The sequence below is a fragment of the Solea senegalensis genome, linkage group LG9 (genome assembly GCF_019176455.1).
Source record: "Solea senegalensis isolate Sse05_10M linkage group LG9, IFAPA_SoseM_1, whole genome shotgun sequence".
Classification (NCBI taxonomy): Eukaryota; Metazoa; Chordata; class Actinopteri; order Pleuronectiformes; family Soleidae; genus Solea; species Solea senegalensis.
The window spans coordinates 12,884,402-12,912,172 of record NC_058029.1 but is presented as its reverse complement, the minus strand read 5'-3'; the positions used below and the strand labels follow the sequence as shown (position 1 = coordinate 12,912,172).

The window sequence follows — 27,771 nt, the reverse complement described above, 5'->3', positions numbered from 1 at the left end:
AGTTTTTATTTTTGTAGCAATGGAAGTTACAGGCTCAGTATTTTTGACACATTTAAGTTCTCTTATTTTTCTTTTTTTTTTCTTTTTTTTTTTTAGAAAATTGTGACATTTAGGATAATTATATAGATGTTAGCTATTGATAATGGCATTTAAAGTGTAAATGTATTGTCCTCACTTTGTCACACTAGATTATGATGCATCAATGCTTCTAATTAAGAATGAAATCAACAAATTATAATGGAAAAATAGACCTTTTGTTCATCACCAAGAGGCTCCATGGGTTTGTTTCATGGCAGTAAACGCCTGTTGCAGATTAAGATGAACTTGTTTACAGGAACTAAATATTCAGAACAGCAAATGCACATTGTGTACACAAGTGTACATTTGCACCCTTAGTTTTCACAGGACATCAGTAAGAACTTTTCACGTGAGGTGGTCATTACTGCAGTGTTAGCAAAATAAGTGAGCTAGCTGGAAAATGTATGTTTTATTTATCTCTTTTTTTATATAAATTCCCTTATCATTTCTTACCTGATCTAAAGTTTGTTTGCAGAAAGGCTGCTCCACACTCTACAGACAGCTTCGCCTCAGGACCAACCATTATTAAAATGCCATATTCTATTTTTTTTGTGTTTTATCACTAATAGCAACAAAATAAATCGTGCAATGGATTCCGGAGAAGTACAGCCCAGCGTCAGCAACAGTTCTCATTCATGCATCTATCCTTGCTCTCATCTGTCCTCCCTTGTTAATTAGCAAGATAGGGCTTAAAACTGCTTGCCAAGCCATTCCCCCTTTGTCCTCATCTGTTGCATGGCTGAGTTAAAGGCCTTATTATACCCTCACAAAGGCAGCCTGGTGAATGGACATTAACTCAGATTCAAACCAAATCCACCGCCATCCCAATTAGTGAGATCATAGCTGTCACGGTGCATGCAGAGACAAGCTGCCTCACCTAACAAAGTACTGACGGCGTATGTGAGACATCTACTCACATACAGAAGTGAATATACACAGCCAAGCAGCAAACAAGCAGATTTACTTAACACACATTTTCAAAGATAAGCATACGCAAGTACATGCACAAGGTGTGGGCAGCGTCGCGCACATATGCACATATACACTTATTGCTCAACACAACCACGTCCCCTTGACCTGACTAATCCTCTTTGTGCACATGTGAGCAGTAGAATGTGTGTGGAAGATATGAGCTTGGTGTTTGTGCAGCAGGGCTTTGTCAACAAGTCCAGTATTACTGCAGCTGTTTGCTGCTCTGTAGATGGAGAGCATATGGGGAATGATGCAGGGAGTGTGTGTGTGTGTGTGTGTCGTAGCTCTGGGAGCAGGATCTCAAAGCTAATAAAGCGCAGATCCTTCACAAAGAGACAACATGTACTGAACTGTATAAACAAGTACAGCAGCATCAGACGACTCTATCAATGTATTTATATAGCTGACTGTTCTCTTTCTTTAAGTCATACATTTTGACTATTTTGGCTTTCCGTCATTGGTTTCCTCTCTGTGATGGAACAGAAGCAGAGAAACACGAGGTGTTGCTTAGTGTGTTAAGCTCTTCCTCAGATTCTGCAGATGTCGCCAATGAATGCAAAAACGAAAGAACACCGAACTCCCTCCATTCAAAGTCACCCACACCTCTCAGCTTAGCTTGCTGCTCATTTCAACGTGATACTTTCTGTAGCCATGACACTGCCATGACTCCATACCTGTCACCTCTCACTCACATCTCATGACTCAGAGAACTTGTCCATTTTTTTTTTTTTTCACTCGCTCACCCAGACTGCCATGAGAACAGAATTATCAAAAGGCACTGCGTCTTCTTTTCTGAGCTAAATCATAGATGTGCAAGCCAGGTGGTGCATGACACTGCGAGAACTGCATGTTCCTCCACAGAACAAAAGACAGTGGGGATAATTCAGCATAATGAAAATGCATTCAACTTCAGAGGTCAAACTGTATCCATCATTTCTCATAACCACAGCTGGTTGCCTTTTAATGCTGGCCTTGCTGTTTTTATGGACAGAAAGCTCCTGGTGTCAAAGCAGTGAAAAGCACTGGTCCTTCAAGTAGTTGGCCTAGTGACAACTGCTCATTGGTGCATTGTGTCTTTTATAGTTGCTTCCCGGAAGATTCAAAAGATGTACCGATTGAGCGTAAGCCCTCTCGTGTTGTCTCTCTGCTTGACAGACACAAACAATGTGTTGTAGTTCACTGCAATTCCGACTTGTGAACACGCACTTGTGACAGTTGAGATGGATGACTTCCCTCTTTTCATCCTTCTCTGTTTATCTCCCATTGCAGGCGACTCGGGAGGCACCTGCGGGGATCCTGGCACACCTGCTCATGCCAGCAGGGAGGCAGGGAACTTCAAAGTCCGCAGCAAGGTGCGCTTCACCTGCGCAGTGGGACACACACTGTATGGCTCGGCAGAGAGGATCTGCTTCCCCAATGGGACCTGGTCGGGCAGACAGCCTTTCTGCAAACGTAAGGGAAAACCTTTAAATGTCTGTGATATTATGTATGAATCAGAGGAATATGAATCACACAAGAAAATAAAACACACTTCCTCACATACATGCATTGAAAGTCACAGTTAAACATGGAGATGTGTCGTCACTCCGAGGCCTCGGATTTATCAAACCTAAATATGTTTTTCAATAAAATCATTGGACCGAGTGTAAAATTGCAAAAATAGTTTTAGAATAGTTGAGTACATTTTTCTGTGTGATTCATTTATAATTTATCAACATATTCACTCCAGAAGCTCGTCCTTTACAAGAGTTTGTAAATCTTTCACCGCTCTCTCTCGGTGACCTCTCACCCACACATGCTCTGCATCTAAACTCACACTTTACACTCTGAATAAAGTTTTCACGCCGTCTTTAAATATTTTCAGGTTTTTTTTTTTCAGTGGGTAGCTACTGATAACTTTAGTAACCATATACAGATACTGTAACTATACTTGGGTCACAAGTGTGCTTGTACGTCAACAAATAAGGTTAGCCTGTCGAACTTAGCTGGTCTTTTGTATGAAGATAATTCCAATCCTCAACTGTTGTTTCCTGCTACAATGACTGACAACATAGCAATATTCTGGACCGACAGATTATGTGCTCATGTGCATCCACACCTACACACACATGGTTGCAAAAACTCACACACTGTTGCACCAGATGGATAAGAATCTCTCGGCTGTAATCTGGTATTTCCTGCCAGCACATGGTACTGTGGCGAGCTTCCATTTTGCAACAAAAATACATTAACTCCAGACACCTCAAGCCAAGTTCCCTTTTGACTGTGATAAATGAATCATTGTGGATTTTGAAGATATTGGTTCATAGAACACCAGCTTTAAATCTTGCATAAATTACCCTCAGGGGTCAACCGGATATTGAGGCACATGTCTGCTTCTGCTCTCCTCTATGTACTGTCCGCTCACTTGGCGCAGCACCAACATGATTTCTAATATGAGAGAGCAATGCAAAGGACCTCTGAACTATCCTGTGTAACCTATCTTTACTTCATCTCTCTTGTTCTGCCCATTTTTCTTTCACATTTTATCTTATATTTCCCCTCATGTCAGCCCTTTTTCTCTTTCATCTCCCGTGATTTTTTTTCTCTGTATTAATCTTGTTGTCTTGAGGCCCTTCTATGTCCTCTCCGCCCTGTGCCCCTCCTGTCTCTATCTAGCCCTCATTATGGTTCTGGATTTTCTCCCCACCTCCTTTTACCCCTCAACTCTATTCCACTACCTTTTTATCTCTCAGTCACCCCACTGAAGCCCTGATTTAAAGATTGTTTTAGCCATTTCTCCACCTTGGGAGGGTGGGGGCAAGAATTCACTGAAGCCTGAACGCTGTCTTTCTGTGATCTAAAGCCCTGTCTAATGTTAAAGCCCATCCATCCGTTATCCACAACCTTTTACAGTCTCTGGAGAACAGTCACTGTGGATATTCAGCTTAATATCCATCTCACAATGCCATCAAGGTCTATTTTGTGTTTCTGTCATCATGTCTGTCTTGACTTATTATGAGAGGGAGACAAAAAGGCTGCCATATTTTATTTTTGCCATTTGAGCACATGTCCTTGTGGGCATTTACAGTGATACAATAGAACAGAATAAAATAGAATAGAAATGATTGTCATTGTACTTGAGAAAACTTCCGATGGATCTTCTGACAACTAGTGCAATAAAAAAATAATCCCAACATAATAAACATAGGACATACCAATAGTAATAAAGTATTTCTAAAAACAAAAGGAGAAGGAAGCAGGCAGATTATTGCACATAAATATACACTGCACTTAACAAAATGTTTGAATTAATAATTCATTTGTAAACTGATGGTCCAGGGGAATAAAATGTTCATCAGTCTGTTTCTGTGGGTTGTTTCAATGCTTCAGCACCACTTTTCTGATGGCAGCAGAGTGAAAAGACCATGTCTGGGATGGAAAGTTTTCTTTTTTGTCATTATTTTCCCTGCTCTACTGAGGCACCAAGAGGTGGAAGCACATCAACACCTGGTGTGTTTTTTAATGTGTGCCTGAGTGAGCATCATGTCTGTCCCCGAAAAGTGACTTTAGATTTTCCTGTCAGGCAAATCACGAGTTATCATGAGACACAAATTGGAGATATAGAAAATAACAGGAATCAAGTACTGTCCTTCCGCCTCCTCCTCAGGGACACGTGTTGTTGGAATATTAAGAAAAGGTTGTAAAAGGGCCGTGCGACCAATTTCAGACACTTGGGGTGCTTTGGGATCATTAGAAGACAAATTGTATGACCTGCAAGGTTTTTTACAAATTGTCAACTGAGTCAAATTAAAATAATGCTCACTCCTGTGACCACAACAACAAAATCTAAAGTTTTTTATGAAACTTGACAACACACATACTTTTACTCCATTTACTGACAGCTCATCAAAAGTGTGATAGGGATTTGTGTAACACCTAGGCGATAAGCAAAGCAATAAATAATCAATATTACATAAATATTACATCTTGCTACCACCTCCGAGGGTCCCAGCCCCCGGATTTTGACACATGTATGAACAATAGAGAATTCATTACTACTTTCCACCTCTAACCTACAGCTCCTCTCTTGTCTCCCATTTCCCAGCTGTACAGTGTGGCAATCCAGGTACCCCAGCTCACGGCCGCATTTCCCGTGTCGATGGCACAACCTTCTCCCACTCTATTGTGTATTCTTGTATGGAAGGCTATTTCCTCACCGGCTCGCCCACACGACAGTGTCTGGCAAATGGCACGTGGTCTGGCTCGGCTCCAAACTGCACAAGTGAGTTTCATATTTATAATGAGGGACATGAGAGGTGATTAGAGATGTGTGTCTTGGTTCTGTGGGAGACACTTAAAGGCCATTCTTTGAACGGGGTTATGCACGAAACAGAAAAGCTATACATTGTTAACTCGCTCAGAAAATTGTGAAATATATTATAAATATATATATATATGTATATATGTATGTGTGTATGTATATATATGTATGTGTGTATGTATATATATGTATATATGTATGTGTGTATGTATGTATGTATGTATGTATATATGTGTGTATGTATGTATATATGTGTGTATATATGTATATATATGTATATATGTGTATATGTATATATATGTATGTGTATATATATGTGTTGCCCGTGGGAATTTAATACACACACACAGGACACAATAACTGGGGTTTTATAGCTTTACTCCATGCAATAGGACAGTCGTCCAAATCAATAACCCATAGAAAATAAAATACAAAAAAAGTCTCAAAGTACGGCAGTGGCCGAGGAACTAATCACACATAACAAAATACAAGGTCAGTAAGCTAACAATTCAACAAACACAATTTTGCATGTACACAGACACTTACACTTCAACACTCGTCTTCACCACGTGTTTGAGCTTTCTTTACTCAGCACCGAAGTTAGCTGGTAATTGTGGTTGTCGCATACTGTAGTGTTCACAACCGTCCGAATGAAACAAGTGTCCGTTACCCACTTGTACGATCTCCGGCACGCATTCACAGAGGGAAAAAAAACCCACAACAACCCAGAATGCACTTCGCGGCAAAACCCTAACTGGGCTCAATGCTGCCACCCTGTGACCAATAAGTGTCTGTGTGCATTTCTGTGTACATGGAGTAAAGAGAACACAATAAACAAAGAACACATAAAAACAAGAACTTCTGGGGTTATTTACCACCCGGCTACATTCTCCCCTGCAGTTAGTCAACGTCCCCGGTGACTACCGAACATTAACTGACTCAAATGCTCCCTGCAATGCCTTTTCAAAGAGAGCAGCACCAATGCTCGTCAGAACCTGGGAAACCATGTCGGTGCTAACTGAGACAGCATTGCAGGCCGACTTCGGCAAGTTAAAGGGATTCGGATGAGACCCTGCATTTGTCCGCTTACTTCGCCTAATAGCCGGTATAGGGGCATAGACTTTACTTCCAGCTCTGTTTGCCATGCCTGTTAGAGTGTGTGTTTTCCCATTTGCACCAATGAACAGTTCACGGTCACTAATGTCTGCATGAGAATCATTGTTGACACACCCCCTGTCACCGTTTCCCCCATCTTCCTCATCTTCCGCAGCTTCTTCACTGCCACTGTCATCAGAAAGGGCTGTTACAGGTGAATTAACCTGGTTGGGAACGCATTGAAGCTTTGGTATCTGCATAAACTGAGGAGGCAGTATCTCTTCAACAACAACAAAATCTGGGTCAGGTAACTCGGGAGGCACATCCTCAACTACAGACTGTGTGCTGGCCTGTGACCTGGTTTTGGTTCTGGGTTTGGGAACTGGTTTTGCACAAGGTCTCAACTCTGACCTATGAACTCTTTTGACGGGACCTCCTTCTAGAGGTTCAACAGTGTGTGTAGTCCCCTGAATGTCAACTACCTGGTAGACTGTTGGACTCCATGCATCTTGAATCTTATTTCTCCCTGAGGGTCTGTGACGTAGGAAAACAACCTGTCCAATGTCTACAGGAGGACAATACACCTTCTCATTCTGCAGCGCGATCCTCTCAGCTGCCTTCTGCTCTGAGTACTCTCTAGCTCTCTCATGTGCCTGTCGGAGTCTCTCCTGATGAACAGACAACCAGTCCTGTGTACAATCTGACATACACTCATGCCCTAGCAATGCATCAACTGGAAGATATGGCTGTACACCAAAAAGCAGAAAATAAGGCGAGTACCCTGTGGTTGAATGAGGGGTAACATTATAGGCATACACCAATTCAGGAAGATGCTCTGGCCAACGCCTTTTCTTCTCTGGAGGGAGTGTCCTCAACAAGTCATGGAGGGTGCGGTTGTATCTTTCACACTGAGCATTTCCTTGTGGCCTGTATGGAGTTGTCCGTGTCTTTTTGACTCCATAGAGTTTGCACAGCTCTGCAATCACTTCACTCTCAAAATTCCTGCCCTGGTCCGAATGCAACCTCTCTGGGACACCATACTTCATGAACCACTCTCTAAGCAGAACTTTAGCTGTTGTAACTGCTTTTTGGTCCTTGGTAGGAAATGCCTGTGTGAACTTGGTAAAAACATCAGTCACAACAAGGACATTCTCCCGGCCATCTGAAGCTGGTTCTAGCACTGTAAAATCAATAGCCACCACTTCCAGGGGTCGGGAGGCTAGAAATGCTTTAACAGGAGCCTGGATTTTTGGCTGAGGCATCTTTGTCAAAATGCACCGCTCACAGTTTTTAACCCAACTCTCAACATCTTCATAAAGCCCAACCCAGAAACATCTCCCTCTGAGCAGGTTCACAGTGCGTTCTATGCCCTGATGTCCCATGTGGTTGTGTACACTCCCTAAGACTTGGTCTCTTAGACAAGCAGGTACGAGTAACTGCCACACTTCACCATGACGTGGATCTTTAACAACTCTGTACAGCAATTTTTCCTTTTCCTGTACACGACTCCACTGTTTCAACAGTCTTTTCACAGAGCTAGATAGAGCTGCTCGCTCCCTAGCATTAGGCTTCCTCCCTTGATCCCAAAATGTCCTGAACTCTTTCAAGGTGGTGTCACTAGCCTGAAAACCTATTAGCTCCTCTTTGGTAAAACCTGGAAGTGTGGGTGTGTTGCCTTGTCTCATGCTTACCTCACCTGAACTTGACTCCATAGCACGGATCTGTCTCACCTTATAACACTCAAGACTTTTGGTGACAAGGTCAGAATCCAGAACGGTGCCTCTCTCAATCAGGTTACACACGGCAATGCAACCATCAAAATCTGAATCAGGATCAGTTTCAGGCTCCCCTGCAAACTCCTGCCTAGAGAGGGCATCTGCGGCAGCATTGCTACTACCAGGACGGTACTTCACTTCAAAATCAAAAACAGACAGTTGAGCTACCCACCTCTGCTCGATAGCACCTAACTTGGCTGTTTTGAGGTGGCAGAGTGGATTGTTATCAGTCAGGACAACAAATTTTGCACCCAGCAAGTAACCTCTAAACTTCTCAGCAATTGCCCATTTCAAAGCGAGCAATTCCAACTTCATGCTACTGTAATTCCTGTCGTTTTTCTCAGCCTGACGTAACCGGCGACTTGCGTAGGCTATGACGCGCTTGGCGTTACCCTGCTGCTGATACAATACAGCACCTAATCCGTGCTGACTGGCGTCTGTCTCAACTATGAAGGACTGTGTGAAATCAGCAAAACCCAAAATGGGAGCAGAGGTAAGTTTTCCTTTTAACTGTTCAAAAGATGACTCACACTCATGTGTCCACATAGCACCAAACTGGTTACCTGCTTTTTTTGTTCTCTTTTCACCTGAACATTTGTTGACTAAGTCGTGTAATGGTCCAGCAATTTGTGAAAAACCTTGAATGAATCTCCTATAATAACTACAGAAACCTAAAAAAGACTGCAACTCTTTCACCGTGGTTGGGACCTTCCAGTTGTTAACAGCGGAGACCTTGGACGGATCAGTCCCCACACCTTCCGCTGACACCTGGTGACCCAGAAACTTTACTGACTGCTGTAGGAAAGCACACTTTTGCAACTTCACCTTAAGGCCTGTCTCTGCCAGTCTTTTCAGCACGGTTTCCAGTCTCTCCAAATGTTGCTCGAATGTCTCTGAAAAAACCAAGATATCATCTAGGTAGACCAGGAGTATCTGAAAAATTAGATCACTCATAGTGACTTGCATGAGTCTTTGAAATGTCGCTGGCCCATTACAAACACCAAAAGGCATTCTCACATATTCATATAGGCCAAACGGTGTAGTGAAAGCTGTCTTACCCATGTCTCTCTCATGCATGGCCACTTGATGATACCCGCTCGCTAAATCTATAGTTGAGAAGAATTTCGCCCCCCTCAATGCGTCAAAACTCTCATCAATCCTCGGTAGCGGGAATGCATCACGTCTTGTCTTGGAGTTAAGCTTTCTGTAGTCGACACATAGTCTTAGACTACCATCTACCTTCCTCACAAGTACTATCGGTGAAGCATAGGCACTTGAGCTTTCTCTGATAACTCCTTTCCTTAACAGCTTGCCTATGTGTTCCCTGACTTCACTGTACTGTGTGGGTGGGATTCGTCTGTATGGCTGTGTCACAGGTATGTCGTCTGTGAGATTGATCTCATGTTTCACTTTGTCAGTGTGGCCTAGATCTGCATCCTCCGTTGCGAACACAAAATAATATTTCTCCAGCAGCAAAGCCAGTTGTGCCCGCTCTTCTGTGCTGCCACTGAAATCAAGTTGGTCGAGGATGGACTGTACATCTGTGGATGTTTTGGGATGTTCGTCTATACTAACTTGTTCAGTATCTGCTGAGATTCTGTGGAACTGTATCTCACAAAGTTCATCACTTTTTACACTGTCTACATGAGTCAAAACCCCGAGCCTGATCCTTGGCTTCAGCCAGATATCTTCATCAGACATGTTCATGACTTGTACGGGAAACATATGACTCTCAGATGAAACTAGGGTAGGCACAACAACCAAACCACCAGGCAAGGGTACACTCCCAGGCTCCAACAACATTAAAGGGCCATGTACACTCACAGTCCTAAGTCCCCTTGCCATGACTGTGGTGGCAGATAAAGCAGGAACATGGACCATCTCCCTACTCGCCACTCTTGCAAAGGAGAGTCTGTCTGTTACAGTTACTGCATGAAGATTATTGAAAGCCTCTCTCCAGTTCGAGTCAAGTTTTTTCTGTAGTGTGGTGTCAAACTCAGTGTGTACGAGCTCTCGACATTTTTTGACAACATTCATCCCTATGAGTCCTGGAACAGAGGAAGAGTGTGCAGAATCCTTAACTATCAGGAAGCCTCGCTCTGGAATAGTCAGACCCATCACTTCGACCTCAAGTTCTACATAGCCCATATAAGGTATGTCTAATCCATTTGCTGCAGTGATCTTTAACCACTCAAATGCAGGATGAATGTCTTCACTTTTATCTGACAAGTGTTCCATGAAAAAACTCTCAGAAATTGTGCTGACCTGGCTACCAGTGTCAAGTAGACATGATACTGAGACTCCCTGAAGTTTCAGTTCAACAGTTTTGCATTCCCCGACTGCACGCTCTAAGATCCTACTTCTGTCTAGTGTTACTACTGGTGAGCCAGTAGACCCCCCTCGAATCGCCTGGCTCATGGCAACCGAGGGTGAAAGTTTTCCTGCACTACGTAAGGACCAGGTGTTGTTTCATCGTGGCCTCTTTTGGCCTGCAGGCACTTTTTCGCAATGTGGCCCACGCCTCTACACTTGAAACAGATAGGCTGACCGTCTGGTGTGAACCGCGGTTGCACGCGTGGTTGTGGTCTAGCTCGTGGCTTGGGCTCGTGGAAAGCCATTTCAGTGGTACGTCTACTCAGCTCAGTTACAGCACTTGCTAGGTCAGCAAGTGTTTTGCCTAACTCTACCAACTGTTTTCCCTGTTGAGCTACTGCTCTTTGAACATCACCTAACGCAGTAGATTGGCCAGTGTTTGTCTCAGTAGCAGAGAACTGGGATTCTGAAAATTCGGAAACTTCCGACTTAACCTGGCTGCTTTTAACAACTCTGGGACGATGGGGCCTGCTCTCCTCCATTTCCCACAGGAGAGCTTCGCGCCTCACATCCAAAAGGCTACAGTCTGGTTGGTCCCTGACCATCTTTCTGAGTTCACGTCGGAGAGCTGAATCTCTTAAACCCTCTATGAACTGATCCCGCAGAACAAATTTCTCATTAGGTATCACATTTGCTGACTGCTTCACTGCAGAGCTCAAGATCTGGGATAGAGCATGGGAGTAGTCTCGGAGGTCTTCTCCCTCTGCTTGTTTACGGTTGTAAAAGGTCTGCAAAAGCTGTGTAATGCTGCGTTTTTCCCCAAATGCATTCCTTAAAAAGGAGTATAAATCACTGGGCCCCACTGACTGACCCCCCATGCATAGTCGAACCTCCTCCAATGCAGGACCACGCAACAGAGATAGTATGTAGTCACACTGCCCCTCTGTTGTATGCTCTCTGGATCTTAAAACCCTTTCAACCTCTTCAATAAACTCTTCCACAGACCTCCCATCCGTACCACCCTCCCCACTAAATGCTTGAATCTGGCGTTCTCTTGGAACATAGATGTATGAACGGGTGGGTGCACTGTTATCATTTGCCCTCTGAGCCTCCATCTCGTCATTTAACTTGACCAGTTCATCTCGCAATTTAGTGAGCTCTCGCATGCGAATCTGCATTTCTGTTGTAGCATCTGTGCTTGTACCCTCTGCCTCCTCGGATGCCTGGCTGAACCGGTCATCCCCATGAAATGAAACAACCTCATCTTCAGAATCACTAGACATGATGAAACATTAGCTTTTACTCAGTCCAGTCTGAAGTGAATTTTAAGTCCAACACCAAAATCAAGGATACAGTGAAAACAGTCTTAAACGTGGGACACTGCTGAGTCCTGCTCTTAGCAGCTGGATGAAGTGCTGAGCAGAGCTGATGTCGCAGTGTGATCCTCAACGCAGATCTGGATGAGCCGTGTTGATCAGGAAACAGTTGCACCACTTGGAGTCCCTCAATTCGTCTCTCACTGGTCACCACTTCCAGTACAGGCTGGCCTCTCCGACATGTCCACCCACAGGCTTCTCCTGCAATCCTCACCACTGCCGTACTTTCTCAAATAAAATAAAAAAATTAAGCTACAACTGCCAATTGCAAAAAAAAAATGTTTTGGCTACAACCCCACTCACTAGTACCAAATTGTGTTGCCCGTGGGAATTTAATACACACACACAGGACACAATAACTGGGGTTTTATAGCTTTACTCCATGCAATAGGACAGTCGTCCAAATCAATAACCCATAGAAAATAAAATACAAAAAAAGTCTCAAAGTACGGCAGTGGCCGAGGAACTAATCACACATAACAAAATACAAGGTCAGTAAGCTAACAATTCAACAAACACAATTTTGCATGTACACAGACACTTACACTTCAACACTCGTCTTCACCACGTGTTTGAGCTTTCTTTACTCAGCACCGAAGTTAGCTGGTAATTGTGGTTGTCGCATACTGTAGTGTTCACAACCGTCCGAATGAAACAAGTGTCCGTTACCCACTTGTACGATCTCCGGCACGCATTCACAGAGGGAAAAAAACCCCACAACAACCCAGAATGCACTTCGCGGCAAAACCCTAACTGGGCTCAATGCTGCCACCCTGTGACCAATAAGTGTCTGTGTGCATTTCTGTGTACATGGAGTAAAGAGAACACAATAAACAAAGAACACATAAAAACAAGAACTTCTGGGGTTATTTACCACCCGGCTACATATGTATGTGTATATATATATATATATATATATAATTTTCTGAGCGAGTTAACAATGTATATATGTGTGTGTGTGTGTGTATATATACTATAGTTCTTTGACCAGATCAAAACACACCTGTGCGGAATTCACAAGTCACACTTGTGGCCGCCACACAGTCTATCATGAATTGAACAATAAGAAGTGCTTTCATGTATGTTATCCACTTCTGACCGATCCCACATGCCCAGGCATGAGTCTAATTTCCTGCAATTCTGGTAGCATAGTAAATCAACTATTGTTCTATTGTGTGTTTTACTGTATGAATAAATTATACATAATTGCACATAAAGAATGTAGTGAAGCATCAGTAAAGATATATGACAGACAGAAATAAAGGTGATTCTGCTCCATATTTTTCCCAAAAGGAGGCGGTGTGAGTGATTTACACTGGTTTCGATGATAAGGTACAAGATTTCAAAGGGCACATAAATCTCTTGGAACCTTCTTCCTCCGCGAAGCTTCAGAACTGTCAGGTAGTTTTTGGCAAATGAGCCTCACAGTAATTAAGAAGTGTGCCAATCTGCATTGAGTTTGCACCAGGATGACTATCAAACAAAATTACTCATTGTTCTTCCCTCTGAGAATCACGATATTCTCTCTTTCTCGTTCCTTTTTCTTGTTATTGAATCGCAGGGAGAGATGAATGGTGTGGGCATAATTTTCAATTTTGGAAAGGAATGAATCTCTGTGGAGATATACACAAGGAGGGCGAAGGAGAGAATAATAATGACCAAATAAGCAGGAAAGTGTAATAGCTTTCTTGCCCCTTTCCCCCACTTCGAAGCTCACTTATCACCAAACTTAATATTGTTATTCTCCTGTATGCTATCACTTCACGTTAAATTTTAGTGGTCAGTTCAGGGACATCAACACTTATGATGCCAAGATTGGCTGAGTGTGCCTTCATTAGGGAGGCAATCATTTTCACGGTTCATGGGTAATCGATCATGTAGGTTACCAGATCAAAGTCACACAACATTCTCAAGGGGAAACAGAAAAGTTTTTCTTTTTTTTACCTTAACTCACTTGATAGTTGATAAATGAAATTTCTTGAGCAAGTTGAGGAATTGCGGTATCAGCTGACGTGTATTAGAAGGGAGACTTGCTCAGTGAAGTGTGAGGTTAAGCCATAAAGCACTTTATGAAATAATCAGTAAACACTGATTATTCAGGAGACTATTTGCCTTGAAACACGATCCTGTTGATTTTTATCTACTGTTTATAGCGCTCTCCGCTCCCTATTGCTTTACTCCTTCCTCTAGTATTAATACCAACGGGCCCAACACAGTATGATTGGATTTTTCTTCTGGAAGTCAGGTATGATTAAATGAAAACTTTGGAATAAAATGGCAATAAGCAGATTTAGAAATAGCTGGGTAACAGTCACATTTATTCAGTAAGCTGAATCCTTTCATCCAAAGAAAGTCTGACTGTCTGCAGCACGCTACAAATTTCAGAAAGAGGGGACCTAGTAGACTGTATTTAAACACAGGTTTCACTGGAAGCATCTTATTGCAGTGTGTGTGTGTGTGTGTGTGTGTGTGTGTGTTAGTCTGATTCCCTACCTTAACTAATTCCCAGCAACCTGCTTAATCATAAGCCAGTAAATGTACTGAATGATGATGCTGTGCTGATGATGAGCTAAGATGTTGAAGTCAACAACCTGTAGCTTTTCTACACTGACTGACCGGGTTTTCCCACTTGTACAGATAGACGGGCACATGTAAACATTTGTAATTCAGTACATGCAGACTCCACATTCATCTGTCTTTTACACGTGCCCGCTGCTTTTTGGCTCTGTATTAGGGGGTAACATTTTAGAACATTTCAGCATTGCTATAAATACCAATTCAAGTATGAGTGGCAATATATTGTATGATTTAGGTAAAGTGATTCAATTTAAACTGAACTGATGCTTAAAATCGGACATGTGGTGGTGCAGTGGGTAGCATTGTTGCCTCACAGCAAGAAGGTAACCGGTTTGGATCCCAGCTCATCTTCCCACAGTCCAAAAACATGCAAATGTGGAGAATTAAGTGGTAGAAAATGGATGGATGGATGATGCTAAAATGAGTTCACTCTCTGCAATTCCTGGTTACGTTTAAGGACCAGATAAGTCTGACAAGTTACACAATTTCCAAAATCCATGGAGTATTTCATCAGGAATTATTCTATAACATATTATCAGATACAACTGCAATGTAGTTTATTAATCAGACTTGCACAACAGGTTGGGTTCGGGAATCTCTGAGAAGGATGCGATATGGAAATCCTCCAAGTTAAAAGAAAACATGAGGGAAAAACAAACATGGTAAAACCATCCGTCAAACATCAAGGCTACACCGTTAACCTTGGTTTACACTGCACACCTTTTCTGCACCTGTCAGTGTTGTAGCTTTAGGTTAATCTTAAAAATGGATGTGTCTCGGAAGATGAGATTTATTATTGAAGCAAGCAAGTACATACTGCCAGAAGACCCAGCGTCTTGTCCATGCTGTGTTAGCAGCACTCATATGTATGCTGTCGGGATACAAAGTAAATTTTGCCTAGCCAAGATAAATGAGTCCAAGTGTTAAAGTCCTTGGCGGCAACTAGAAAATAAACAAACAGAAATTAATTTTGGGGGGAGGGGGGCAGGCATTAACAGGGACAGCCATATGTATCAGAGTGGCTTTTTACATTAAGGTGAACAAGTCAGGAAAGATTTTACAATATGTAGTCACAAATTACAAGTGCATAATGAAAGAAGGGTTATCAATCAAATAAAAGCTGGTAACTTTTTAACTTTTAACAACATTAGCCAGCATTCAGTCATCAGCGAAATCACACAATGACAAGAAGCTAAGTATAAACAACATAAATAGAGGCAAAACAAAGATTTTCAAGTGTTGATTTTTGCTAATTTGTGTGGACCAGCTATAATCAGCCCAATATCTCAAGATTGTGCATTTAAAAAGGGAATATGGCTTATGGCCACGTTTGTGTTCACATTTATATGTAAATAAAATATAATTATTTGTTTTTACTATGACAACAGATACGTCCTTCATGCTGTCAGGGGTACAGTGGAACAGCTGCTGTGTGATTATGCTTTGAGTGCGTAGTCAAAGGCTAATATGGTAACAGCTGTATCTTCAACTTCTGTGGATATTTCTTATCTAGAATACAACTTTGCAAAATGCCCCGTATGCTTAATGCTGCACAGAGGCACAGAGCCATTATGCGTGATGATCCATTATGGTTATTTTGATTAAATAATGCACAAGCAAAGCAAGGTTACTGAAACATAACCCTGTTTGTTAGTTTGTTGTCCAGAAATATCATCATTTCATACACGTTGCCCACAGTGAATTTAGTTTCTCTGATCAAATAAATCTTTCTCATTCTTACATTTCCAGAGGATGGGAATGAAAGACACTAAATGAAAGGTCACTAATACATTTGTTTTCCAGCCTTTTAAGACTTATATTAGCATGTGCATCTGTACCTGTTTCCACCACTGTTAGGGCTTGTGCCGTAATAATCCTCAATTTAGCTGCAAGGAACTGATGTTTAATTGGCTCATTAAAAGAAGCCTAGCTCAAGCAGCAACCAGTAATGACTGTTGTGAAGTTTGATTTGGTTTGATTGGCGCCATGTTGCAGCCGGGAATTCACAGATGCCAGATGCAACCACATACTGTACTTATTGGACAATACCAGCTGTGTATCACGGTCACATCATTTTTTTTACTTATATAAGCCTTGCTTTATTGTTTATTTCCCTCTAAATGAGAGCATAATGTACACAAGTGTCACATGTGTTTGAAGAAGACCTGAAACCAGTAACTGAGATGATTGAATCAAGGAAAATGTCTTCCGACATTGTAAATCAAGTGAGATGCGTGTATGTTCATTTCCTTATACATTTCAATCAGACTTCATTTTGCAATATATTCTTACTTCAAAATAAAGAGAAAGCATAGGGATAGGCTGGACGCTACACTCAATATATGCTGCTATTATATTGTAGAACGCAATTATGTGGTGGCAACAACCAACTGGGAATGTGCTCAACAGTACATGCTTTTGTGCTACGTATGGACTGCTAGTGAAGAGTGAACTATACCGGGTGGAACTGTTTAAAACCATTTTTACCCGGAGCATATGAACAACAACAACACAAGCATAGTCATGCCCTCACGGCTCAAGTTGCTAAACACCAGATAAGAAAACTAACAACTACTTTGCAAGAGGAAGCTATAAACCTTGACAAAATTGCACCCTTCCCTGAAGTCACTTGATAAACTTGATAAAGTTGACTTGATAAACTTGATAAACAACCCAATGGCAGTGCCCCCCAGTGCCAGTTGATTGACGTATAATTCATGTTCTTCTACCATGTCTGACATCAATTGCAGTGATCACATGTGGTGACCCTGGCATTCCAGCGAATGGACTTAGATTTGGTGATGACTTCACGGTGGGCCAGAACATGACATTCCTTTGCCAGCCGGGATATGTGATGATAGAAGGCGACAGCACTGCCACAAGGACCTGCACCAACAATGGCACCTGGAGTGGCACCATGCCAACATGCCAAGGTAAATACCACACAAAATGCATCTCCCCATACACTGCATGCTGAAGTCAGTCAACCTTGATAACCATCAGTGCTGTACTCACCTTGGTATGTGAGCACACTGTCACATGCAATACAAAGTACATGCTTATGCCCCAAGATCTAATGAGATTAGCGAGCAAGGTGACACAGAACTTCTTAGGTGGTCAGATAGTGTCTTCCTGGTCACTTCAGTGCACTGATAACAAAAGTTCTAGTGATACATTATACTGAGTGTCCCTGAGACGGACACACTTACATATGCATATTACGGTACAGGTGCATCCTGCATATATACATGCATACACAAGCAATTTTCAACGTTTTTTAAATTATATTCAGTACTTTCCTTCATTACAAAACCAAGTAGAATCTTTAAGCAGCCCCATCATCACCTGCATCCGCATCCAGATTTGCACCTGTGGTGGCACACAACCAAGGCTCAAAGTTCCTCCAACACCTGATGATGGATGGCTAACTATTCGCCTTCATCACAACAAGGGCCCCTCTAATTGTGCTCCAACAGTTAATCATTGGCCGCCTCTCCCTCTTGAAAAGTTTTTGCGCACTCTATGGGCTTGATTAACATCAAAGTTAGAAAATCCACCAAGAGGACTTAGCTGTTATAGTCCCATCAGCAATACATCACTCAGTGATTTATGATGCTCAAGTGGAAGCATAGATTAGCATGTCTGCCCTCAACACCCCAAAGTGAGTATTGCAGGGAAGATTAACTTGTGCAGTGAACAGTTCAAAAGTATAGCTGGAAAGGGAAGAGCCTACGAGGCAAATGGTGGCTCATTGTTGCTAAGGAACTGTTCCCAGTCTGCTGTCTCAGTTCTAGCAAACTGGCTGGGGTTTGTATTTGCCTCTTGAGAAATGGGAAAGGACAAATGTGAGAAAAGGAGGCTGGGTGTGAGAGACTGACATGCAGAGAGATAAACAAACAACTGAAAGATTAAAAAAAAAAAAGGTAATTAACCACTTGTTCTTCTCATGCATGTTTCTTGACATTTTAGGTGTATACGAAGCTAGTGAACTCAAACGTAGTTTATGCCATTGCCTTTCCTCGGCTTATAGAGAACTGCAGTTGTAAGCTCTGTGCGACCTTGTCTCGGAGTTCAAAAGATCCAAAGTGACACTTATTTGTAATATTTTATGGGTGTATTTCATTATTTACATGCCATGTTCTGCGGCGTGTTGACACTGCCTGGTGAATCGCTGATCGCACAACTGTTACCCAAGGTAGTTTAAATGGATAGAGAGAGAGAGAGCACGGCAGAAAGCATATGTGCATGATGTGCACTCACATATGTATTAAAGTTTGCGAAGCCCCCTAATCTCCGAGCTCTAAACCTTGACAGATTCTGCAACAGCTCAGGCACTCAGCCCCAGCACTGTGACTCTTGATGGGGATGTTGTGGAGAAGAGCGAAACCCCAGAGCTTAACCTTCCTCTTCCCACACACTCACACACCACCGTGCCGGCATACACTCATGTGGCGACATTCAATTACGGCTCTCTCCTCTCATGTTTACACACACATACATGCGCAACACCTCCTACCACTGCTGCTGCCGCCGCCTATGTGCTGTGAGCTTCTAGTGACCTGTATGCTGCTCGTCAGTGAGCCACAGGATCCTTCTTGTCTCCTCTCACGCTCTCTTGCAACAGTTCTTATTTCTCTTATTTTGGGTAAAGGAATAGAATAAAGGCAAATTAGAAGTGTTTGAGTTGATTTTAAAGTGGTTGGCTGTATGAGTTATTAAGAAGGAATACATATTGTATGTTTTATGGTTTATTTATTTTATCCTTGTCGCTGTTGGCGTTCTTGCTATCTGACTATCAGGGATAAGCAATAGAGCAGCAGCTTGCTGGTAATCAGTTGTGTTTTTTTTATCATGTCTCTCACTGACAGCCTACACAGTCAGAGGTCTTTGAAAGGGACTGACTTAAGAAATATCAGCTTTATTGTCTTGCTTCTGAAACTGAAAACAATTCCTTTACTATTAGGATTGGTTTGCCTTTTTATTTTGCATGATTGGATAGATTTAGATGAAGTGCCACCGGCATGTATGAGCTGATATTTCAGCGAGGGAGAAAGAAGCGAGGCAAGTAAAGGCAGAGAGTGGGAGAATTTGAGATGTAAGAGAAAGAGGGCTTTCACATGTGCCGACTGTGCATAATTTCGTACTTAATGCATGTGCATGAGTGCTAACCGCAGCATTTGTGTGGTGCTGCTGACTTATGACACATCCCTAAGCTTTGCCCAGCAAGGATTGAGATTCAATCCTAGGTTTGGCATGTTCAGCTAAGAGCTACTAATGCTTCTTAGGACTACTTAGGAAAGCAGGGACACTTTATACTTTCAATGCAGTTACGGTTGCCACTTATGCTTTAAATTTATTTTTTTCTCTTTTTCTTTAAAGTCATTTCTGATGCAGTCATTATAAGATTAGTCTTAAAATTACTCTTTAAATTGGGGGTAATTTCCTTACCAACACACATGCACTCACACATTGTCCCTCTATTGGTATTTGTCTCTCACTCACTTTCTCTCAATGACAGTAGTTTTACATGAATAGCCAAACAGACCAAAAGATGGTTCCCCCTGAACGACGAAATATGAATATATATGTGAATATCCCTCAGTGTCCTGCTCTACATTCACTGTCTTTCATATAAATAAGTCTAGTTAGTTGTGCCAACTTTATATTTGTACGATTAAAATCACAATTTGAAGTCTTTTAAAATGATCAAAATGCACCTGATAAGAAGACTGTGCTTGTAAGGACAAATATCCACAGTCCGGCAAACATATCTTTAAATCAACTTTCACTGCATCTGTTTTTCAATGACTTAACAAAATGAGATATTTTTTGGGTACTAAGTCAATTTATTTACATTTAGTGAACACAAAGTGTATGGTTGGTTGGGAGGTTTAGAAACTGGTCTAAGCTTTAAGTACTCTTTAAATTTTATCAGCCAAACGTTGAAGCATACAGCCAATTAAGACCACACTCTTAAGTAATTTATTGTTCAGTGATTTTTGTACCCAGGCAAAGACAACAGCAGGTTGAGTTAAACAAATCTCCAGAAACTAATAACAAACCAATGAAAGTGAAATCATTTCCGCTTTAGTGAACATTAAAGTCAGCATGATGACTTCTGGCATTCAGTATGCCAAGTTGATTAGATATAGTGCCTGAGGTCTCCGCAAGAGAAGAGGTCACTTTGTGCAGCATTAGGCTTAGAGCGAATTATAACAGCTGGAAGGAAGACAGTCACACTCTCCAGTGACTGGGAAATCAAGTCAGGTGAAAGCGAGTTCAGTCTGTGTGTCTGTACTGATGCCAAACGAAGCAGTTGGTGAATTTGCTCCTGCATGTGGCCGTGCCGCAAAGATTCCCATGGAGCCCGTCTTCACACGACAGCATCCTTTTACATTTTTATTTTATTATGTATTTGGTGAGCAAACGTGGCTAACCCTTAACTCCTGAGCAAGCTGTGAACATGACAGTTTAAGTAGCTGGATTTGTAAACTAAACATCTGATCTTTTTTGACAGTTGACGGACTTGGATGAAGCGCAACTTCATTTTGTAGATCTTTGTTGAGAACGTCTCGGATTGCATGAGTCTATCTAAAAAGAGAAGCAGCGGGTTGAGGGAGGATAGCAGTGGTATAAAACAACTCCTGATTTATTCACATCCCTAAAACCCATATCCCATCTGCGTCCCAACGGGTTCATCTCTGAACAAACTCCGAGCAGTGTTATGCATTAATTTATTACATTCATTGAGCTGAAAGTTTGTGGCTTACACAGCCGCGTCCACTTATTTCTCAGCAGCTCAAAACATAAGCAACAGAAAAACAGCTTAGAGTCAAAGATGTAACCCATGTGTTTCCACTCTTTTCTATTCCATGTTGTTCATTCTGTAAGAAAGGTAGATCATTTGAAACGCATGATGTAAATTATTACTTGGACAAACCATGTTTATGCTTAACCTACCAGAAATCCAGCTGCATTCCTGCTGTGTCTAATAATGAAGCAATGCTGAGAAGATAAATTCTGCGGGATTCATCAGATGAAAATTGGTTTATTACCGTGTTAAATGTGTTGTTAAATACACCACCACTCATTTTTACCCTCTCTAGTAAATTTTTCAGGAGAAGTGCAAAGACTCTGAATATGGCAAAATCCATAGAATTTCACATAAATCATGGAAATTATCTCCAATCATTAAAGTTTTAATTTTCTTTTTGAGTTATATCCAGCAGTTGTTTTAGTTATGTTGTATCTAGTGAGGGGGGGGAGCAGATAATCCAGATATCTTCAAACTGCTTTTTTACAGAAATCTTTCTTCTTTCCTGACTAAGACATGTCTTGACTGTCAAGTAACAACATTAACATTGCAAATATTATTTGAGTGGAACTGAAGCAGAGCCACTCATTCTTGTATTCAGTAGCCATTTTAATAACCCTCAGTACACACAACTCTGATTCTAAATTCCACCATCTTACTGTTTGCTGTAGACCCACTCACTGCTACACAGGAGGGCAACATCCATGTTGGTGGTGGACGGTTTGAACCTTTAACATTAGAAATGCCTGCATGGTGTCAGTCCACTGTCTCCTTGAATTATAGATACATTTCATTTTAACTTTTATTCAGTCTGGTTTCTCTAGACTCCATGGGGACATCCCTGTGATCCTGGTGTTGATGTAAACTTGACTGAACCTGTGTCTTTCATTTATCGTCCTCTAATGAGCGTGTCCTAACTGTGTCCTTACTATTCCCACAGTGGTGACATGTCCTGCGCCACCACCCATACATAACGGCCTCCTGGAGGGCTCAGTCCTGGAGTGGGGCACCAGTGTCAGCTACAACTGTCTACCTGGCTACGAGCTGTCCTTCCCTGCTGTCCTCACTTGCACAGGAAATGGGACTTGGAGCGGAGACTTGCCTCAGTGCTTGCGTGAGTCACCATATACAGACGGAAGCATGAATGCGACCCCCTGGACCATTTCTCATTGCTTGTAACTCTGTAGCCCCCCAGCTGATCAATGAGAAAAGTGCTTGAGAGGGTCAAACTCATTCTCACTTCCACACTGCTCCATGCATTTTAAAATCCTCATAGTGAACATTTACTTATCACAATATAATCGACTATGCTCAGCAGAATCTCGCCATGTCTCGCAAGGAGTAGAACTCAATCAAATTGTGTAAATGAACCATGGTTTTCAATTTGTTCTTTCTCCAGAAAGTTTCCTCTTTGAAATAGAACTTTCCTGTCATAACAAGATGGATATAACATTGTAGTAACCGTTTCTTGGCACTATGTGTGTTTCTCTGGTGACAACATTCAAATGTCTTGTTACAATGTGACAAATACTGCTGAAAACATTGTCTGCTGACGTTTCTCTGGTTTTGTCACGGAAATGATCTCTGTGACATTTCTGTCACCACCTGCAAAATAATTATTCGCATCTGTACGAAAACTTGTGTAAAGAGGCAGTACAAGGTTTTCTGTTTGCAGCCCTCTTGTGCAGGATTCTCTATCAGATATGGAATTAATTTGCTTGGTGCATTAACTGGACATACATGCCATGGAGACTAAACTATGTTGATTGTTGACTTTAGATATGCACAATTATGAACTGTGCCTTAATATGTTTTTATACCACGACAAACAAAAAAAGAACTACATTCTAATTACAGCATATGGCGGTTGTGGCCAATTTCAAGTATTTAGCATGCATGATCCATCTGACTAGTGTGCTAGTGTGCAATTGTCTGCACAAGGTACTGTGCAGGCGATTGTAACTCTGAATGGCCGCATTACACTTGTTTATGGCACCTCCTGTATGTCTGTCATATTTATATCCTGCTTAACTGTAAAGGATCACATCTGGCTGCTAAGAGCAGATGTATGTGCTTTAGCAGTGCTAACTGACCAACTGAACTGCCTCGTTTTATTGAGGTGCATTGGTGTGTGTGTGTGTGTGTGTTCTGTTGCTGAATTGTTGTGATCGTCTGGTAAAAAAAAGGATAAGCTTCGACTCCGTAAATGTACCGTATCTACTTGGTCTCTCCCACAGTTATGGCAGTCAGGGCCATCCCTCAAACACTGCAATCGTATTTCCACATCAGCACCCCCAAATCAACCTCCTGTAGCCTTTTGAGCGAGTAACCTTTATGTTCCGTGATGTGCTGATTGTGTCTCGGCGGAGAACTGTTTTTGATGCAGTAATTACGTTTAATAGCTCCATGACTTACAACCTGGAATGCAGTTTCCAATACTAGTGCAAAACCGACACAAACAGGGAGCCGTGCACTATTAATGTTTGATCAATAACCAACACCTGTGAAGAGCGTGGCCCTCTTTAACGTGTTTTTATAGTTAGCCTCTTGCCACAGAACCTTAAACAAAAGCAATTCTATTGTAAATCACTGAGATTTACCAAGGCAAATAAAGGCACCCGAAAAATGTGAACGATATTAATTAAAAAGTTGAAAAATGTTTGGTGTTGAAAAAGCAAACATTTCAGTTGTTAGTCCCTTTAAATGATGACGTCATTATGAGGTTTGTCCTCATAATTAGTGTCAATTCTTTGAATGTATTCAAAGAACCAGTCATGTCTTCTGCATCCTGACTCATGGCTACAGTACACTGACTTCATCTTTTCGACTTATTATACATTCTTTAAAGAGTTTATTGAATTCAATATCATGCAGAATCGTTTAATCATTTATTAAAACCTGTTTTTCTGCTTGGAAACATACTGGGTATGTTGTTGCTCATAGTCCGCACATAAAGTTAAAATACAGCTCTGCTACAAAACTACAAAATATGGCATCCATCTGCCAAAGCAAAGTCATCTGTGCATTTTGTAAAGTCTCTGCGTTTGTGTAGTCAGGCAGCCAAACAAGATTTAAGATGCGTGTTCATGTTCTCTGTAACAACACATGGGAAAAGGAGAGCAAACAGCGAATTTCAGTATCTGAGAATTTTGTAGTTTTTGTGTCTGCAGGGAGGAAACTGGGAACCCAACTTTGAATCAGACCTCTGGATACCAATTACCTCAGAGCATTGATAATTCATCGAGGAAGGGGAGAGGTTATGGGAGAGAGTAGGGGAAAGTTTGACTAGTCTCTCTTTCGCTCTACGTCTCCTGTTAATTCACATACACACACACACAGGCACATTAAATATGCTGAGCTTGGTTTGGCCTGGGGCCATTTCTCTTATATAGCCGTTAAACAGTACATTATTTCCCTAAGGCTTCAAGTTTATGACTAATGTGAATGTCACCTGTTTGGTCTGTACTATCCATCACAAAAATGAATAGAAAATCTCACAATGCCAAAATCATCACCTGCACACTTTTGACTCGGTTTGGCATATCAGATACAGTCGATCTGTTTGTTGCCGTGTGGTCAGAACATACAGTACAATGCATCCGTTTCAGTGGGAACCTTCAGTATAGGCAACCGTCTTCTGGGAGTAGCCTCAGTGTGTCTCTGAATACAAGGATTTGTTTATGAGATAACAGCATTTGCAATAATGACTTTATCCAGCCATTCCTTCATGGATTGGATTATAATCTTCTTTACTAGATAGCTTTTATGTCAGGGATGTGCTCTGGGAAGCCCCTGTTGGTTTCTGTCTTCCAGAAAGAGAGCAAGCAAGAACTTATCTCTGTCTCCAGACCTTCACACAGCAGCACATGTCAGGTCTGGAGATGCAGTCTGCCTTAATATTGGCTTGATCCTGCAGTTCTCTGACTGTGTGACTGAATGCTGTGACTCTTGTCCTCGCCTCTGCTCTTTTGCTCACGGAGTGTTTCTAAACCTCCTACAGCTAACAAGTAACTTTTACTGAACTCTACAGTTATAGTGGCTTAATGAATGTGTATATACAGTAAAATGAGCTGAACGATACACTGGCAGACTATAAAATGGATGGCTTCTCTCCCCATCAAACCCACTCAGTCTAAATTATTCCAGGCAACTTGATTAGATGTCTATAAGCAATAAATTGAATGAGCAGCAGGGATAATCCAAAGGCTTCTTCTGCTTAGGCTGTGGCTAGAGTGCAATCAAATAGGCAATATTATACAAGAGGCATGGAGAGCAGCAGCAGTGGCAGCAGATGGCTCCAGTTGTGTTAACCTTAAGGCCTGTCAGAAAAATTAATATTTCATTTGTTAATTATTTTTGATGTAAAATTGAGTGCCATGACCTCCTTCACTACCTCATCGCTGCCAAGATGTAAATCTGCATTTCTAATATAACTACTCACCAGTAAGGGTGACTGTTGGAAACAAAAAAAAGATCTGACAGAGAAATTCATCCAGAATGTCAGTGCATCTGTCCACATGCAGTGGAAATAGCCAAAGGAACTTGCACAACAGGCTCTGCGATTCATATTCAGTCCACAAAGACTGACCTCCCAAAACATATTGACAGATTTTACAGCCAGGTGCTGAATCAAATCTAACACGGTTAAAATAAAAAGCAGCAGTTGTGTAAACCACTCTCTCCTCCTCATGGTCTGATCATACAGTATGTACAAGCACCCAGAAAGTCCTTTTTGACAGGTCACAGAAGCAAAATCACATGCATTAATATTCAAAATCATGATGGCTGAGTTCCATTTAACATCACTGTTGCACTGTCCTGACTTACACAAACTAAACAGAGCCATTGTGATTAATAACATGTCAAAATAGGTGCTGTGCAAATGGCTCCTTTAAGCCTGGTTTATACTTTGTCGCAAGACACTTTTTGTTACTCAATAAAACGTAACGAGTCACACACACACAAAGTTTATGCTCTGCGAGAAGGTTCTAGTCTTCATGGTAACTAGGTAACAAACAGCACACAATCCTCCAGTTGTCTCTTGATTAGTTAATTATTTTGTCAGCTTGTTTGTATCCGTTTTTGTCCTGCTTTCTTTTTTTTCTGATAATGGATGGGTTTGATGAAGTTGTTGTTATAATTGTGGAAGGGAGGTTTTTGAAGTTATTTGAAGCATTTGAAACAATATATAGAGCAACAGGGAGAAAATGTTTTGGTCTGACAGTTGAGGAGCTGCTGAATGGTCTTGAGAATGCTGTAATCTACCTGATATGACACACACTTACAAACAGATTAATGTACAAATCCTAAAATGGGACATATGGAACTTGTATCATATCGACACCTATTGTGCAAAAGTGCACTGTGATACATTGTTACATGATTTCTTGCAGGAAAATGCACGTTTGTTGGCCGTCATCTTATCTCATCAGCAATTTTCCATTTATTTCACTGCAGCTAAGTTCTGTGGAGACCCTGGTATACCAGCCAAGGGACGGAGGGAAGGGCGCAGTTTCATCTTCAAATCAGAGGTGATGTTTAGCTGCAGTTCTCCGTTTGTGCTGGTTGGATCGGCCACACGCATGTGCCAGGAGGATGGCACTTGGAGTGGATCTCAGCCTCGGTGTATAGGTAATAAAAATGAGCTTTTTGACCTTTCTGCACGGTCTGTAAAATAACAGAATTATTGAATTAAATGAATTAACATACTCGGTGTCTGGCAGTGACATTGAAAGTGAAAGGTGGGGCACTTGATTTGACTCAATATGACCCTTCTCTTTTAATTCTGTTGAAGAGGCTAACTGTGTTATCATTGTGCACCGACTTAAAACAAAAACAAATCATACTTGACATAATTCCTCTTCATGGGCATCGTTTTATTTTTTCAGCCTCTTGCAGCTGGCATTGTTAAATACTGATGAAACACATCAAATTGATGTTTTAATTTGTATTTTTGGCTTGTCAGGTCTTGAAAGTCACACAAGTCCAAGGCTTAAAAGGAAGGAACTAATAGTAAAAAACACCAGAGATGGCAAGAAACTGCGGCTTATGTTACCAAGGCTCTTCAGTAATAGTCCTTTGGTACATCGTACACCATGAAGAAATTGCTTAGTCATTATCAATGATTGCCCTTCTCTCACACACTTTTATCTCCCTGCTCATCATAAGTGATTTCTTGTTCCAGAGCCAACAAGAACTACGTGTGAAAATCCAGGGACACCTGAGCATGGCTTCATGAATTATACAACAGGCTTTAAGGTAAAATCAGGAGAAATGGAAATGGATACAGTTATACAGCTGCTGTATACTTGTAAAAGGCTGACCTGCATTATATACAATGGTGATTATGATTTAGCATAAAATACACCTCAACTCTTTCTCTCAACATATAGACTATAGTAAGTGATATACACTGTGATATACTTCACTAATTGAATTAAGCCCCACAACAAACTTCCAAGTGATCAA

The 27,771-nt window shown here is 41.5% G+C and overlaps 1 protein-coding gene across 2 annotated transcripts in view; it reads left to right on the top strand.

The window, feature by feature from the left end:
- LOC122774892 (CUB and sushi domain-containing protein 3-like) overlaps nucleotides 1–27,771 on the top strand; it is a 199,257-nt gene that overhangs the window by 159,478 nt on the left and 12,008 nt on the right. For both annotated transcript variants that reach the window (XM_044034485.1, XM_044034484.1), the window contains exons 57-62: nucleotides 2,320–2,502; nucleotides 5,138–5,314; nucleotides 17,240–17,422; nucleotides 22,244–22,417; nucleotides 26,761–26,934; nucleotides 27,488–27,561. In XM_044034485.1, the coding sequence (XP_043890420.1) occupies nucleotides 2,320–2,502; nucleotides 5,138–5,314; nucleotides 17,240–17,422; nucleotides 22,244–22,417; nucleotides 26,761–26,934; nucleotides 27,488–27,561 (965 nt within the window). The remainder of the gene's footprint in view (nucleotides 1–2,319; nucleotides 2,503–5,137; nucleotides 5,315–17,239; nucleotides 17,423–22,243; nucleotides 22,418–26,760; nucleotides 26,935–27,487; nucleotides 27,562–27,771) is intronic.